Source organism: Malania oleifera, chromosome 10 (assembly GCF_029873635.1).
Source record: "Malania oleifera isolate guangnan ecotype guangnan chromosome 10, ASM2987363v1, whole genome shotgun sequence".
NCBI lineage: Eukaryota > Viridiplantae > Streptophyta > Magnoliopsida > Santalales > Ximeniaceae > Malania > Malania oleifera.
The window spans coordinates 16,151,717-16,166,977 of NC_080426.1; the positions used below are offsets into that span (position 1 = coordinate 16,151,717).

Consider the following 15,261-nt stretch of genomic DNA (forward strand, 5'->3'; position numbering starts at 1 on the left):
AGAAAGAAAATAAGCTTGTATTATATTTTCATCCTTTTTGGTTCAAAAATGAAAAAAGCAAAAGCATTATTTAATTTTTTTTTAAAGTTTCGATTGACTTGAAGGAAACTATAACTTTTGGGGATTTCTATAATTTCTAGCAATTTTACCATAAATAAAATATTTACAAAAAATATTCTTAATTATATTTTTGAGATTATAAATAGAAAGAAAAAAATCGATCTTTTGCATCGTAAAAATAGGAAAGCATTTTGATATTGGATCTGATCAGCCTCGGGCCCTTGGCAGTTTTGGGCTGTTCACCCCAGCCCAGAACTGCAACAGGCCCATTTTATCGTCGTCTCCAAAAATCTCATCTCGTTTCAGACGAAAGTAACCGAAACCAACCTGCAGTTTCCCCACAGACGACAATGGCGATAGCGGCAGCAGTTGCTGCTGCCTCCGCTGCACTCTCGTCTTTGCACCTCTCTCGAAGACCGCGCTTCCGCACAATCCCTCGCGTCACCTCCGAATTCAACATCTCCTTCGCGCCCTCTGCCAACCCCAAAAATCCCAAACCCCTCAAGAGCCCTAGCCCCGACCTGGACGTTCATCAATACGGCCAACCTGACCCCCTCTTCATCCCATGGATAGTCCGCGACGAGAACGGCAACCTCACTCTACAGACAACCCCGCCAGCGCGTTTCCTCCACGCAATGGCCGAATCCAAGACTCAGTTGGCGAAGAAGAAGACGACGACAAAGATGAAGAAGAAGAAGGAGAATTCGGGTAGTAATTATAAGGTAGCAGCCTCGGCGGAGCCAAAGTATTCGAAGGCAGCGCGGAGGTTTTACAACCAGAACTTCCGGGATCCGCCGCAGCGGCTCAGTAAAGTTCTTGCTGCTGCCGGAGGTAAGGTTATACCTTTTTCAGCTGCGACGTTTTTTTGAAAGTTAAATGGTGTTATTTTCAGGGGTTTAGAAAACCTTCTCATTTTTGTGATTGTTATGGAATGTACTCGTCGAGGGGGATTTATTTTTCTTGGAACATGTGGTTTGTTTTATTAGTGGCATCAAGACGGAACTGTGAAGAGCTTATTTTTGGAGGCCATGTTACTGTTAATGGTTCTGTCTGCAGTACTCCTCAGGTCAGCTACTACTTCTATGCATGTCCCATGGCGTTGCTTTTGAAGACTTAGGAAACCAGCTATATCTTCGTTTATTACTTTATTCGCAGCGGGAAGCAATTTATACATTCGTATAGGCAGAATCGCTGCTAATGTTATTAGTATGAGATTGGTTCTGTCAGTTAGAGTTAATAACATGTGGGTATTGGTTGTTTACATATGCAGACTAGAGTTGATCCTGCTAGGGATATAATTTATGTTAAAGGAAACCGCATTTCTAAGAAACTTCCGCCGAAGGTTTATCTTGCTCTTTACAAACCAAAGGGGTTCGTCCCAATTAGTTGCCCTTCACAGAGTTTCGTTTTAGGTTAACAAGGTTTCTACTCAAAGTTTGAGCTTCAAATTCTGTGTATATGTGGAATTAATTTCAATAACATTATGGCAGGTACATTTGCTCAAGTGGGGAGAAAGAGGACAAGTCTGTGATGTGTCTATTTGATGATTATATGAAGGGTTGGGTATGTGTATATTCACCTTAAACATAATATATCTAGCCAAAAAACAGAATATAAAACAGAATTTTTCCCTAGTTCTTATTTTGCTTTTTCAGGATAAAAGAAATCCAGGACTACCAAAACCGCGACTGTTTACTGTTGGTCGTCTTGATGTTGCTACGACTGGATTGATTATTGTGACTAATGATGGTATGTGTATTGTGATATATAAATTATGGATACTCGTGATCTGACTGAGAGACCTTTAAGCAAAGATATGAAACTCAATGGATTCATCTAAAGCCAGTTGCTATCTGTTTACAGGAGAGTTTGCTCAAAAACTTTCACATCCCTCATCTAAGTTATCGAAGGAGTAAGTTTGCCCTTGATCTTTTCTTTATCATCGAGTAGAATGTGCCATATTTATGATCTACCATTTCTTGCTTGAAATTCTGTGGAAATTGTTTGTGACTTGTGAGTTGATATATGCCATCTAATATACAACAACAACAAAACCCAGCCTTAGTCCTACTAGGTGGGATCGGTTATATGAATCTTTTTCCGCCAATTTATTATTTTAAACAGTATTATTGTGTTAGTATTTTTATAGTATTTCATGTTCAATGGAATTGGTTATAATCTTTTAGTTGCTTTCTTGTACCTGAAAGATAACTGCTAAAGATACTATCACCCACTCAGTCTTTGTCTCTCTTCTTGTTCTTCTTCATTTGGGGCTGATTTGTCATTCTCATATGTAATTCTGTTGATATTCGTTACAGCTGTTAGTGATTTGTGACTGCAGATATATTGCAGCTGTTGTTGGTGTAGTCAATAAGCGTCACTTAATAGACATCAGTGAGGGAACTTTTGTCGATGGTGTCCGTTGCGTCCCAGATTCTGTGGAGCTATTGCCGCGACAGCCTGATATATTGAGACATAGGCTTCGTATTGTGGTATTTTAACTGTTTGAAAGGATCTACTTAAGTATTATGTATGGTATGAGCCTTCAATAGCAGTGTGTTTCCTATGTACAGCCTGGCTTTGCCTTTTCACACTAAGAAGTACAATATGTTTGATAATCTACTCATAAAAAAGAACAATTTTTGATAATCTAGGTTAAGTTGCAGTGCCAACTGAAGCTGGCACTGGAAAAGAATGCAAAAAGAGGTCAAGTTTAACCAGTGGGTCTTCAAAGTTGGAAATTTGTTTTTGATATAACTTTGTTTTGTATTTTCTACACGAAGGGCCTCGCTGTTAGATGGGGGATGTTGTTAAATCATTTTAGTAGAAAGCCATCGTATCTTATAACATATCGTGCTTCTTCAATAACTTCTTTTAACAAATGCAGGTTTTGGAAGACTATTAAACAACATAAATTTAAGTTAGTATGTTTGAGTTTTGACAAAATATAGTTTCAAATTTTTTATTTTATACAATGAAAAATCAATCTAAAGTTTACTAGATCATTACTATTGGACATTTGGTTAGAGATAGAAAATATTTTATAGACCTGATTTGTGGAGTTTGTTTTTCTTCAGTGATGGAGCATATGGACCCACACTTGATATTTGCTTTCTGTATGGCATTCTAATTTGCAAATTCAGTGCCGACCATGGTGGTCCCGATTAAATAGCTCAACTCCTTAAAGTAAAAACTGGATATGGGTAAATTGTTTTACATAAACCACCCCCCCCCCCCCCTTGCCCCTAAAAAAAAGGAAGAAGGGACTGAGGATCAAAAAAGGCATACCCAGGCCACAAGGCTCTTCGCTTTGCGAGCATAAAGGGTTTATGCAGCCTTACCCATTCGTTATGTAGAGAGATTGTTTTTTTGGACTCAAACCCTTGACCCACCAGTCACAAAGGAGCAACTTTATCGTTGATCCAAGTACCGACCTCACCCTACAGAGAGGACAGAGAAAAATATTTCTTAAAAGGCATTTCTACGTACTTGAGGTAACTGAAGTAAGGTAAGGGTATGGCCATTCGTCCTTTTTGACTTAGTTGATCTTATGAGCAGGTATGGATCTTGAAGTCAGATTTCCATGTGCAACCCTAGGGGTATATCCATATGACTATGCTTTTGAGATCCACAGGAGCAGGGTGAAAAACTTAGCTCACCATCACAGGATTGTGACATTTATGACGGTGCAGGCAGGATGTTATTGTTCAGAATCATGCATTTTTTTTATGGGAAAATGTTTTTTTGTAGTTTATATTTGATTATTGAAGGTCTTTCTATGGGAATATCTACTGCTTATCTTCTTGTTTTGGTGTTTGAGCCTAAGGGTGCAAAGATTTAGTCATAACTTTCAACTTGATTTTCCTTCTTGTTCTCATTGATGGATGTGCAGTTGTGCATGTTCTATAATTTATTATATGATAAAAGGCAGTTAAAAGATTTGTGGCCTTTGTTTTTGTTAGGTGTGCTGGAATTTAACCAGCACATTCTTCACTATGGTGGCGAAGAGCTGACTGTGTTGTGCTAAATCTGAATTGATGCAGGTTCATGAAGGCAGAAATCATGAAGTTCGAGAACTTGTAAAAAATGCTGGACTTCAGGTTAGCTTTAGTTTAGATTGAACCATTTTTCCCAATTCAAAAGATCTCTTTGCTTACTAATTGCAACTGATATCTTATCTTCTTAATTGATCAAATCTAGGAAGTAAGAAAGAAGGTTTGTAATCCTAAAGTAGTTGATTATGCTTATGTTTTCTTTCTGAATGAATTCAATTAGTAAAAAAATGATGTTAAAAAACAAATATATTGAGAAGGATAGGTTATCTCGAATGGCTTTTGAGATGATAGTTGCATTGATGCTTCTGCTATGCTGCAACTTCGGTTATTACTCAAACTTTATGCATTTTCATGTTTTCCCCGCCTAAATGTTTATTGTTAAAAAAAAATTGAACTTCAGTGGTTCTACTGCCCAGAATTACTGGTATGATTATCAAGATCTCTATGGTAACTATCCTGCTAGGAAGCGAAGAAGTGAAGTTTGATTATTTGGTGCTTCACGGGATTAAAATGTTAACTTGGAATGGCATTTCCTGGTATCATTCTTGGGATGCCTGATGTCCCATAGGAATAATTTTTATTTAGCTTGCATTGTATGTTTGTGTTGTAAGACTCATGAATGTTCAAGATCCCCATTTAACTGTTTGTTTGCATAGGAGTCCTAACTGGCATTTCAAGAATATTACCATTATACCTTGAATTGTGTATGAACAATATGAAGAATAATCATATTTTCTGTGCAAAAACTTACTAAGAATGTTAAATCATTGTCCTAAAAATTTAAACCATCATAAATAACAGAAATAATCCCACACATAAGTAATAAGAATACTGCTTTAATATTATAATAATTTATTACTATAAATATGAAATAATGTGTAATAATACTATATTATGGAGCATTAATGTTTAACCAGCCTAGACAGTGGGGGCAGGTTAGTCCCAAAATAGGATGCCCATTCATGAGAGGTACCCATGAGGAGCATGGGAATGAGATTCCCATGTTTGAGAGAATCCTTCATTTACAAGGAATGTGAGATTACTGCCATGTCACTTTCCTGCCTCAAAATGATTTTCTGGAATGTTGAAAAACCCCATGAACCAGACAGCCCTTTAATGAAATGTGGAATTTTAACATAATCTTAGTGGCATCACTGGCCTTCTATTCTCTTAATTATTAAGTTTGCTCTGTTCTTATATTTTTGTTCCCACTTCTGTTTTGAGTTGTGTCTAATATGTTGCCAATTCTGTTTGCTGTTCTCCAGATTCATTCACTAAAGCGTGTTCGCATAGGCGGTTTCAGGCTTCCTTCAGATCTTGGGTAAGTGCTTTGTTTATGCCTAGCTTTAGTTTTGTTATTCAAGTACAAAAATAAAGGATATGTGGTGAGCTTGGGTATTAACAAAATGATGTCCATTGACCCAGAAGTGCTACCTAATAAAAGAATGATACATTATTCTGGCTAAAATTCTCCAGCCTGACTAACAAGCAGCCATCACAGATTCATCTTGTGGCTGATGCCAAGATCCTAATCCTGTGAGTCCGTGTGCTACCTTTCTCAGACACATGACAAGTCTTCTCAAACATCAAGTCAAAATTCTTACTCTTGATCTGCACTTGTTTGGGAGAGGGTTCTCTATTGGGGCCATTGTCTGATATCTAGGCTTCAATCTGGATCCATAGAGGAAGGGAGATGAGGGAGTGAATTGAGATAAAGTATGCAGAGTCAAGCACACGAGCACAGACACAGGTGTTTGAGACAACACATGGAATTTCTTGATATTTTAAGGAATGTTAGGTGGGAGTCTAGCTCATAGAATTTTATTTCTTGTCAGCTGGAAAACCAGGATTTCATCTCTGGTTCGGTGGGAAATCAAGCTGGAAAGGGAGTCTATTTGGATAATTCCAGGAGTGGTAAGGTGTGCGTTTGTCGGAAGAAAATGCAAATGGGTTTTGAAGGGAGGAAATTTATTGAAGATAAGTGACAATTATCTAGTGAGAGAACACATAAAATTATAAAGAGAGATTCCAAAGGTGTATTATGTACAGTGGAAGGACCAATCCTTGAGAGGGCAAAGTTGAGTTGAGGAAAGCGTAAGAGATGGGGAGATGTTTCAGAGGACAGCATAGGGAGTAGTGATTTTAAATGCGAAGAAGGTCTTCTTGGACCATATTCGGGCACAGTGGATATTCCTACAATTCTTCTATTGATCGTCTGGGGGATCTATCGTATGTGCCTCCTTTCCTTTAGGAGGTATTAATCTAATTTGAGATGAGGTTCACGAAGATCATAAAAAGATTAAGGATGAAATTTTGCCTACTACTGTTCAAGACGAAATTCCTGGGAAGGATATTGATATTCAGAGGTTGTTGGATGACTTGGGCCGTGGGTTATCTGTTCGAGGAGGTAATGAAGTCCGGCCTGATTGTGGCAAATCCAAGGTGAGGAGGTGTCAGAGGGAATTAGCTGATTTGAAGTGTTTGGTGAACTATGATGGGAAGGGTTTGAAGAGTGGATCTTTTTGGTTGATTGCTGCAGTTATTTATTTTATTTATTTATTTATTGGTATGTTTTTATTCTTTTTGAGTTTCTTTTGTTTGTTTGTTTGTTTTTTTTAGAGGATTTAGTATCCTCACTTTTTTTTTTTTATTATTAAAAAAAAAAATCAATACACTACATGACAAGATGGGTGTGGTTATCTAGTTGGGACAAAGTGACTAACAAGTTTTAACAAGTTTATGGGGAAAGAACCATGGTGAGTGCTGACTAGATAGCATTTAAGGCTAGTTGTTGTGATGTGGGACTACAGGTAGATTAATTCAAATAAATTCACCACATCTCCTTTGGTGGGGGGGGTGGGGGGGGTGGGGGGGGGGGTTGGGAGTGTTGTCGTCTAGTGAAATAGGGGTGAGATTGGGAGCTCAATGTTGACAATTTGGTGGTGGTAGCATATCTTTTGCTCTTTAAAGTATTGTATTGATTTCAGTATGTGAGATTCTAGCACATGGAAACAAAGGGTAATATGGGCATTCCACATCAGCACATGCCTTGAGTTCATCAGATGAATATAGGTTACTGGATGTAACTGAAGAAGTACTAGTAGCCTCTTCATAGTGTCGTTGCCCTGGAGAGGCTTCTCTTGAGGGGAATGAACACATGCATATATTTCAATTTTTAAATTGCTAAAAATGGAAATATGATAAGAATTTGAAGATGCATGAGATTTATACTGACACTCAATACCATCTGAAGACATGCATCTAACCTTTAGCTTGTCCTGTGCAAAAATGTCGCAAGTTAAAGTGTTAGGATTCTCCAGTTCTGCATTTGCACTGATGTCAACATTTCCCTAGTTCTGCATCAGTACTGATGCCAATAGTTGTTCTGGAAGTGTAGAGCGGTTTAGCTGTCGAAAGAAAAAGAAGAAAGCTGCAAGTTTTAAACGTCTGATTTTTCAAAATTTGTCATTCTCAGAACTTGAATCAATTCACGTAATATTGCCGTCCATTTATAGTTCTTCTATTCAAGGTAGCGTATTTACTTCAGTTTCCGTTTGTGGGCCTTCTAGTTTTGGTGACATGATACTGGTTGATAAACTACATGCATCTTCAGGAAGAATTGCAGCTGGCATAGTTCTCTGTTTCTTCACAATTCAGTTCTTTCCTGGTGAGTGTATTCTACTTTCCATTTGCTAATCTCTGTTGGGTTTGTTAATTTTCAGGCTTGGGAAACATGTTGAACTAAAGCAGAGTGATCTCAGGGCTCTGGGTTGGAAGATGTAGAAAAAAAGTTGCTTCATGTGGGTAGGCGTGTGTTTATCTTTCCACAGTTTCAATCAAATAAAACACAGGTCAATGTTTTTTTTTTTGATAATAGAAGATGAATACATTAGAATAGAAAGAATATACAAAAAAGAGAATAAGAAATCCTCCTAAACAAAAATAATAAAAAACAAAAGAATAAAACAGAGAGAGAAAAACAGCCAACAGACTAATAAAGCCAGTCAATCCCATTGAATATCAGAAAATCTCACTCCTTTAAAACAAGCAGTGGAACTTTTTTCTTCTCCCATAACAAAGAGGAAAACAAAGAGGAATTCAACCTTTCCCATAAAAATTCAAGCATTGTGTTCCGACCACAAACCCACAAAACTGCAAAAACGGCACACCTTCACAAGATAGATGCTTCCTTCTACCCGAAACCAGGAAAAGAGATGACCAACAAATCTTCTTCTAAATGCAGACAATAACTCTCCCGCAAGAGAATGTAACGCTTGTTCCAAATGTTCAAAGCAGAAGTGCAATGCAAAACAGATGAGAGGTAGTTTTTGAGCTATCAAGACCTAAAGAACGCACATTTGGAGAAAGTGGCTTTGAAGTTCTCCTTTTTGTAGCACATTGTTGGTGTTAACTTTAAAGAACAACCAACCAAACAAAAGCCTTGACTTTTGAAGGAACTTGAGCCTTCCAAATACATTTATGGAGCTGGAAGGAAATAGTAGCATTAGTCAAAAGATTAAAAGAAAATTTGCAAGATTAAACTTATGGAGCATCAAGAGAGAAGGACAATAGTTCTCTGACAAAATCAATATAGAAGAAAGCTACTCCACCTCACTATCATTTGAAGTTCAAAGAAATTGAGAATCTCAAAAAGATAAGTCAATTTCAGAAATTAAAAAAGAAGATATAACATCATTATGCCCAGAAGACAAGCGATACAGGGAAAAGAAAAATGACAAAGCGGTATTGCATATCCAAATGTATTCCTAAAAAAGAATTTGAGAACCATTACCCCAGACAAAATTAGTATGAGGAATGAAAAGAGATTAAATCTGAGAAATACATTCACAAATTAGCATCTAATTCCCAACTTAGCATTTAACACATTCACATGCAAGTCAAATTTACTTTTATGACTCAATGGCAAAGAGAGGACTCCTCTTAGGGAAACCCCCAAAACCATTTAGCCATAAGAGCAGTGTTTTTAGACACCAAATGATCAAATTACCAAGACACAAACCGTAATCTGCACCAGAATCCTAGAAATAGACAAATAATAAAGAGGAATGCTAACAAGACAAGCCTGAATAAGAGTAATGCAACCCCCTAAGGAAATGCTTGGACACCCTTTCCAACACCAGACCACATAAAACCACAGGCCTAGGATTACAACCCAACGGGACTCCTAGATAAGACAAAGGCTAACCCAAAAGACCACAACTCGCTACTAAGATTAATAACCACAATATTACTCTTCCCCTAATTAAATTTAGGCCTAGAAACCTCTCTGAAATTTGACGAAGAGTTAAAACATTCAACAAAGAATCTCTTTGGTCGTCTAAAAAAGAAAAAGAAAAATAGTTATCATTGGCATACTAAAGATGGGACATACAAGTCCTCTTCCTACCCCTTACAACCCCTTGGCCTGGCTTTTATTTCTTTTTTTGGAAAAAGGAAATTTATTAGATAAAGAAAGAATTTACAAGCAGGAGAGAAGGCATCTCCTTAGCGAATTCTGATAAAATTCTCAGGAAAACCAAAAAAGAAAATTGCAAAAATAAAAAATGACAAGAAACTCAAGAGGCCCTATAAAGAGACTTCCAACCATGCTGAACATCTGAAACAAACATTCCCTTGAAATTTCCATAGCCAATACCCCTTCATTTGACTTGTATCAAGTCCTCCCAACCATCCTATTCAAAACGTCAACTGCTGGTGCAAACAAGAAAAGAGATAACAGATCACCCTTGTCAGAACACCCCTTGACTCTCAAAATCAAGACTTAGAGGACTCCGTTTACAATAATAAAAAAGAAAGCATTAGATAAGCCCCATACCCCTTCCTAGGAAAAATCTTATCCAAAAAATTCCAACTTACCCTATCATAAGCTTTTTCAAAGTCTAATTTTAAAAAAAATTCCATTCTCATTCTTTCTACGAGCCTCCTTTACAACCTCATTAACAACTCAAATAGCTCCCCCTCCCCCCCTTCCCCAAAAAAAATGCGCTTTGAACCTTAGAAGTGCAAGTCAATTTGCTATAAAATATTTTGCCCCCCCCCCCCCCCCCCCAAAAAAAAAATCTAGGTCAGGGCTATGTTAGCCTTTGGTTATGCTTCTCCTCAAAACCACCTAAAAGGGGTTGTTGTTTCTTATTTTGATTTAGGTTTTCTTTCTTCCCTTCCACCCAAAAAAAAAAAGGCATTGTGATTTGGCTGTTCAGCAAACAGGACAATGGAATGGAAGGCACCAGGAGAACAATATACTCTGTTTCGAATCAAGAATGGACATTCAGAAATGTTCTCGAGAGTCTCGTGGATTTCCCTGTTTACAACAGAGGTTAAAATGAATATTATCTTAATTAATTAATGGCAAATTGTGTAGAGGTTCTGTTGTGTAAGTTTAGGAAAATTCTCTTAGATCTGGTCGGATCATGCAGGAACTTGAAAAATTTATGGGTTGGAGATTATGTTTTCGTGGATATTACAATTGTAAATAAAAACATGCAGCTGTTGTTATTCTTGTCAAGTACTAAATGCTCAAATGATTAGAATCAGATACTGAAATTTCGTTGCCAATGGGACATCATTGATGGATCAATAAACTCTCTCTCTCTCTCTCTCTATATGTATATATATACACATATGTATATATCATTTAACTTTATAATTGAAAGAGCTGCATGTAATTGAATACTAACTAATATGGATTTCATATTTGCTGCTTTCCTTTTCTTTTCCTTTGTTGCCTTGTTGATTTTTTGGACTTGAAATGATATAAACTACTATCTGCTTAAGAATGGCTTCATAAATGGCTATTTTAGATGGACTCAATATGTGATGATTTGGTAAGAAGTGTAGACAACTCAACCGATTTTGTCAAAAACTCCACTGACATAAGTCGAAGGAGATACCTATTATTTTCCAAAACATTAGGTATCAAGTTTCTATTATGTAGCTTTTGTTATGTGTGGAGATTTATAATTATAATGACACGGGAAAAAAAAAAGTCATTTTCATGCAAATAAAGTAGAAGAATATGATAAGCGTGAACACAAATATATACATGTATACATTAAAGATGTAGCTTACATAGTAACAGAAAGAAAATAGTCTTGAAAATTTTTACTAACACTGTTTTTGTTAAATTGAACAGTATGAATGAAAGGAAAAGAGGGATTCACTTTCTTGTTTGGTAAATATATATACTGAATTAATAATTATTTTTTGCTGCATGAAAGAGACTACACAAGTTTGATGCGTAAGTCACAACCTGTGGTGGGGTGGCAATGCACGATGCATGCAGGACAAAACAGTTCTGTACCTCATTTTTAATTCATCACTGCTCAAAATCAGCAAAAAGGTCTCCCATCATCTGCCAATCTCTCTCTCTCTCTCTCTCGTCAGTATACTTTCTCAGCTTCATGCAATGTATATCTGCCCCCGCAGCAGATATAAAAAATTATTATTCAGAATTCTCATTGAGAAATTATACAGAAAATTCTTCTTCTATATATTCGTGTGCTTATGCTTTATATATTAAAGTATATAACAAATTGATCTTATATTTATTAATGCTGGAGGAAACTTTATTTTTAATATATTTAAAAATTATGAAATAAGCAAACAAGTACAGGAATACATGAAAAAGTCGGTCTTGGTATTATTTTCTGAAAAGCATCGACAACCAACAAACTATGCTTGGAGAAATAATTGACCGTAAATCACATGCACCGGATGCGGGGTGGGGGGGAGTTGGAAGGGAATTAATTTTGGCAACATTAAATACTATTAATATGGGTTGTGTGAAATTTACTTTAAAGTTTCAAAAGGAAATTAATTCATATACATAAAAATTATAAATTTATAATTAAATTTTTATAACTAGTGCTCATAGTGAAATTAATATTTAGGTAGTAGTAATTGAATTAATAAATTTATTAAGTATTAATGATTGTTACATTAATAAATTTACAGCTCGTGAAACAATTGATTTACCTTGCTGTTGCATTTGAGTTCCCTTTCACCAATTTTATTATTATTAATAATTAAAAAAATTAAATTATAAATTTATAGATAATTTTTTAAAATATTAATTATTTGATATTTAATAATACTAGTAAAAAATATGTATACATAGACAGCAGCAATTTTAATGCTTGCCAAAACTAATTCTTATCCCACGAAACCCCAACCCACCAGCAGCAGGCCATTTAGTTTCCTTTTCAGAATGTGAAAATGTGGAAATGAATTTCACTTTTCATAATTTAAAACTGAAATTCATCGCCCCATATTTTGTATTCAAATAAATATGCTTCTTTCTTATTCCATTTTTGTAATTTTTTTCACCTACAATCCAAACTTTTTTTTTTTATTACATAGGAACTTCAGCCACCAACGAGCTCTTCAATACATAGGAACTTCAGCCACCAACGAGCTCTTCAAACCCCCTGGTACTGTATCAAAACTACGGATCAACGTCCTCTGCTTCCAGGTCTCATTAATCAAGGTAAAGTTCGGATGTGGACACAACTTCTGTGCATCAGTTGTATGATCGGCCAATCCGATTCCCGGGACATATCTCCATTACCATTTATGGTCCCTGTTGACTCACAATGAACTCACCATTCACGGTCTTCGCTGGCTTACAAAGTAAACTCTCACCATCCATAGGTATCGCTGATTCCGTAAGTATATTTATCTGAAATTGAATTTTCGATGTTATTTTTCACTCACTAATGCTTTTTCACCGCGCCATGACGTGGGACATCATCCTATTTTGTTATATAGGTGTATAACCCACGCCGCTTACTTCTTCAGAAGCATGCGCCTTTCTCTTTTTACCGAGCCTCCTATATATATGTATATATATATATATATTTTTTTTAATTTATATAGCCGAACAAACACGCATCATAGCACATGCTGTTGTCCTTCACATGTCCTCCTTTCCCATGGTCAGTTGTTGTTTATTTTCTCAATAGTCTTAATTAAAATTTAAAAGTCTTTGTATTGATGTTATTTTTTTTTTTATTTACAGTGAAAAAACAGATTGTAAACATAAATTTGTTTATGCTATTAATTTTTTATTATTATTATCATTTTCAACTGTTTGTTAACAAAATAAAATTAATTTTTATATTATCTTGACAATATGTTGACAGAAATTGTAATATTTATAAATATATAATTTTTTTGAATTAAATTATTCATTTTATACACTTCTACATTAAAGTAAAAATTAAATGATCATGTGAATTAAAATATAATTAAAATAAAATGCATATAATTTTTTAATAGTAATGATAAAGTCAATTACAAAATACATTTACTATTTTTTAATTGTGATAACCAGTAAAGTTTTCATTGTAAAGTAAAATTTAAAAGTTGAACAATCAAGTAAAATAATTATAATAAATTTTATTTTTATTATAGTCATTTTTTTAATATGCATTATTTGTAATTTTATCATTTTAATTATCTTTTTATAATAGTATTTGTTTTAGAGAGGAAAATGAGCATTTTAACTAAGTTTTTATCTATATTAGTTTTATAAATGTTAACAAAATAGATTGTTGGTTTATAATTTTTAATTTTTATTTTTGGTTTTTGGTTTTCATTTCTTTAATTTTTGACGGTGATACTAAATGACCCTAACTAAGTAGTTATCATAATACAATCAAACTACAAATAAGAGGGGTACTACTGTGTTTAGCGATAGCTCATTTGTCAAATAGTATGAAGATTATTCATCTTTTAAGAATTACGGGTATTATTCATATGCTAGGTAATATATGTAAGAACATGAAATATGAAAAATGGGCTTAAATATTAAGAGAGGGGCAAAATTGGAAATTGTCGGGTCAAAGGGTTATAAAAGGAAATTTCATTTGCTTCCTCATTAAGAAATCTCGAATATCTCTCTCTCTCTCTCTCTCGCTCTAAACCTCTCCCTACTCCTCTCTAGAATTCTTCGCTGATCATTGACGGAATTGGAAAATGGAAGCCACCACGAGGATCATGGAAAGATTCTCTACAACTTCTACGGATCGGAATCTCGTTTTGGAGATTTTCGGGTTTTGGCATAAAATTGAGTTAAGATTCGGTTTTCAATTCTGATCAGGTAGATTTGTAGATAACTATCTTGTAAACATATTTTGTACTGTGATTTGTAGGTTTTGGAACTCGGTTCGTTGTTTAGGGACCTTGGGGTTCGGGATTTGCTTACGGGGTTAAGGTAAAGGGAATTATGTTTATATTGATTATTTTTGAAATCGAATTCGGTGGAACTGTGGTCCACGGTCCTATGTGTGTTTTGGCTATACATTTGGGGGGGGGTCTAACGGAAAAAACTATGGGTTTTTCATTATTACAATTTTGGCAAAAAGGGGGCAACGGGCTGAATCCTGGGTTTTGTTGAAAACCGAGTATATGTGTGATTTATACTGTGATATTGGGATGGTCGTGCCTTGACTTTGTTTAAGCTGTATTTGTTTGGAAAACCATGATTTAGATTACCAAATGAGTGTGGTTTGTTTGGTTATATGAGCATGCATGTGTGTGTGATATGTTAAAATGCTAGTAGGAACGCGATTCCGAAATTGTCCCAGGTACTGAGAGTGTCCGGCTTTATATACGAGGGCGTGTTATCGCCTGCCATGTAGGCAAGAGTGTCCAGCTCTATATTCGAGAGCGTGAGCCTATTCCGACAGGTCAAGCCGAAGGGTGTGGATCCACCAATTTAGCGCTGGTACGATGTCATAGGAGTCAAGGACTAGCCATGTGATGGTGGCACCGTGTTCGTGGGTTGGCTACGGGCCAACGCCGTATGTCGCAGGCTGGCTTCGAGCCAAAGAGTGTGACAACACTGAGGATTACTGATCATGTGTATGTATTGTGACGAGACTGCATATAAATGGCCGCCGTATGTGTGCATATATGCACTGTGTAAATTAGTACTGGAATGCATTTAACTGCGTGTATGTTGTATCATGATAACACTCAAATGCCACACACCGATATAACTTGTGTTCTTCCTTACTGAGAGGTGTCTCACCCCTACTGTACGTACATTTTTACAGGTTCTTCAGGTAACCGGAACTATCGTCCTGATGTAAGGAGCGTAGTGGCCGGTGTACTGCATTAGCGC

At 35.9% G+C, this 15,261-nt stretch overlaps 1 protein-coding gene across 5 annotated transcripts; it reads left to right on the forward strand.

Moving 5' to 3' along the window:
* Positions 1 to 229: 229 nt before the first annotated feature.
* LOC131165418 (putative ribosomal large subunit pseudouridine synthase SVR1, chloroplastic) lies at positions 230 to 10,691 on the forward strand. Of its 5 annotated transcripts, none has more exons than XM_058123212.1 (11): positions 230 to 891; positions 1,047 to 1,126; positions 1,331 to 1,431; positions 1,551 to 1,623; positions 1,716 to 1,809; positions 1,924 to 1,972; positions 2,402 to 2,552; positions 4,104 to 4,160; positions 5,381 to 5,436; positions 7,838 to 7,915; positions 10,280 to 10,691. In XM_058123212.1, exons 1-10 carry the CDS (start codon positions 411 to 413, stop codon positions 7,896 to 7,898), a joined length of 1,203 nt encoding a protein of 400 aa, XP_057979195.1. In that variant the 5' UTR covers positions 230 to 410; the 3' UTR covers positions 7,899 to 7,915; positions 10,280 to 10,691. The 5 variants fall into 5 exon arrangements, 4 of the variants coding, with proteins under 4 accessions (XP_057979195.1, XP_057979194.1, XP_057979193.1 ...); XM_058123211.1 differs by having other exon boundaries at positions 293 to 891; positions 10,315 to 10,691; XR_009139558.1 differs by having other exon boundaries at positions 318 to 891; positions 7,838 to 7,966.
* Positions 10,692 to 15,261: the final 4,570 nt, after the last annotated feature.

What these genes read in the sequence shown, in the direction of transcription:
- LOC131165418 (XM_058123212.1), top strand. Translation starts at nt 411, where the DNA reads ATGGCGATAGCGGCAGCAGTTGCTGCTGCCTCCGCTGCACTCTCGTCT. An exon ending in CTGTCTGCAGTACTCCTCAG is followed by an intron (nt 1,127 to 1,330) that starts GTCAGCTACTAC and finishes TTACATATGCAG; the next exon opens with ACTAGAGTTGATCCTGCTAG. An exon ending in TCATCTAAGTTATCGAAGGA is followed by an intron (nt 1,973 to 2,401) that starts GTAAGTTTGCCC and finishes TTGTGACTGCAG; the next exon opens with ATATATTGCAGCTGTTGTTG.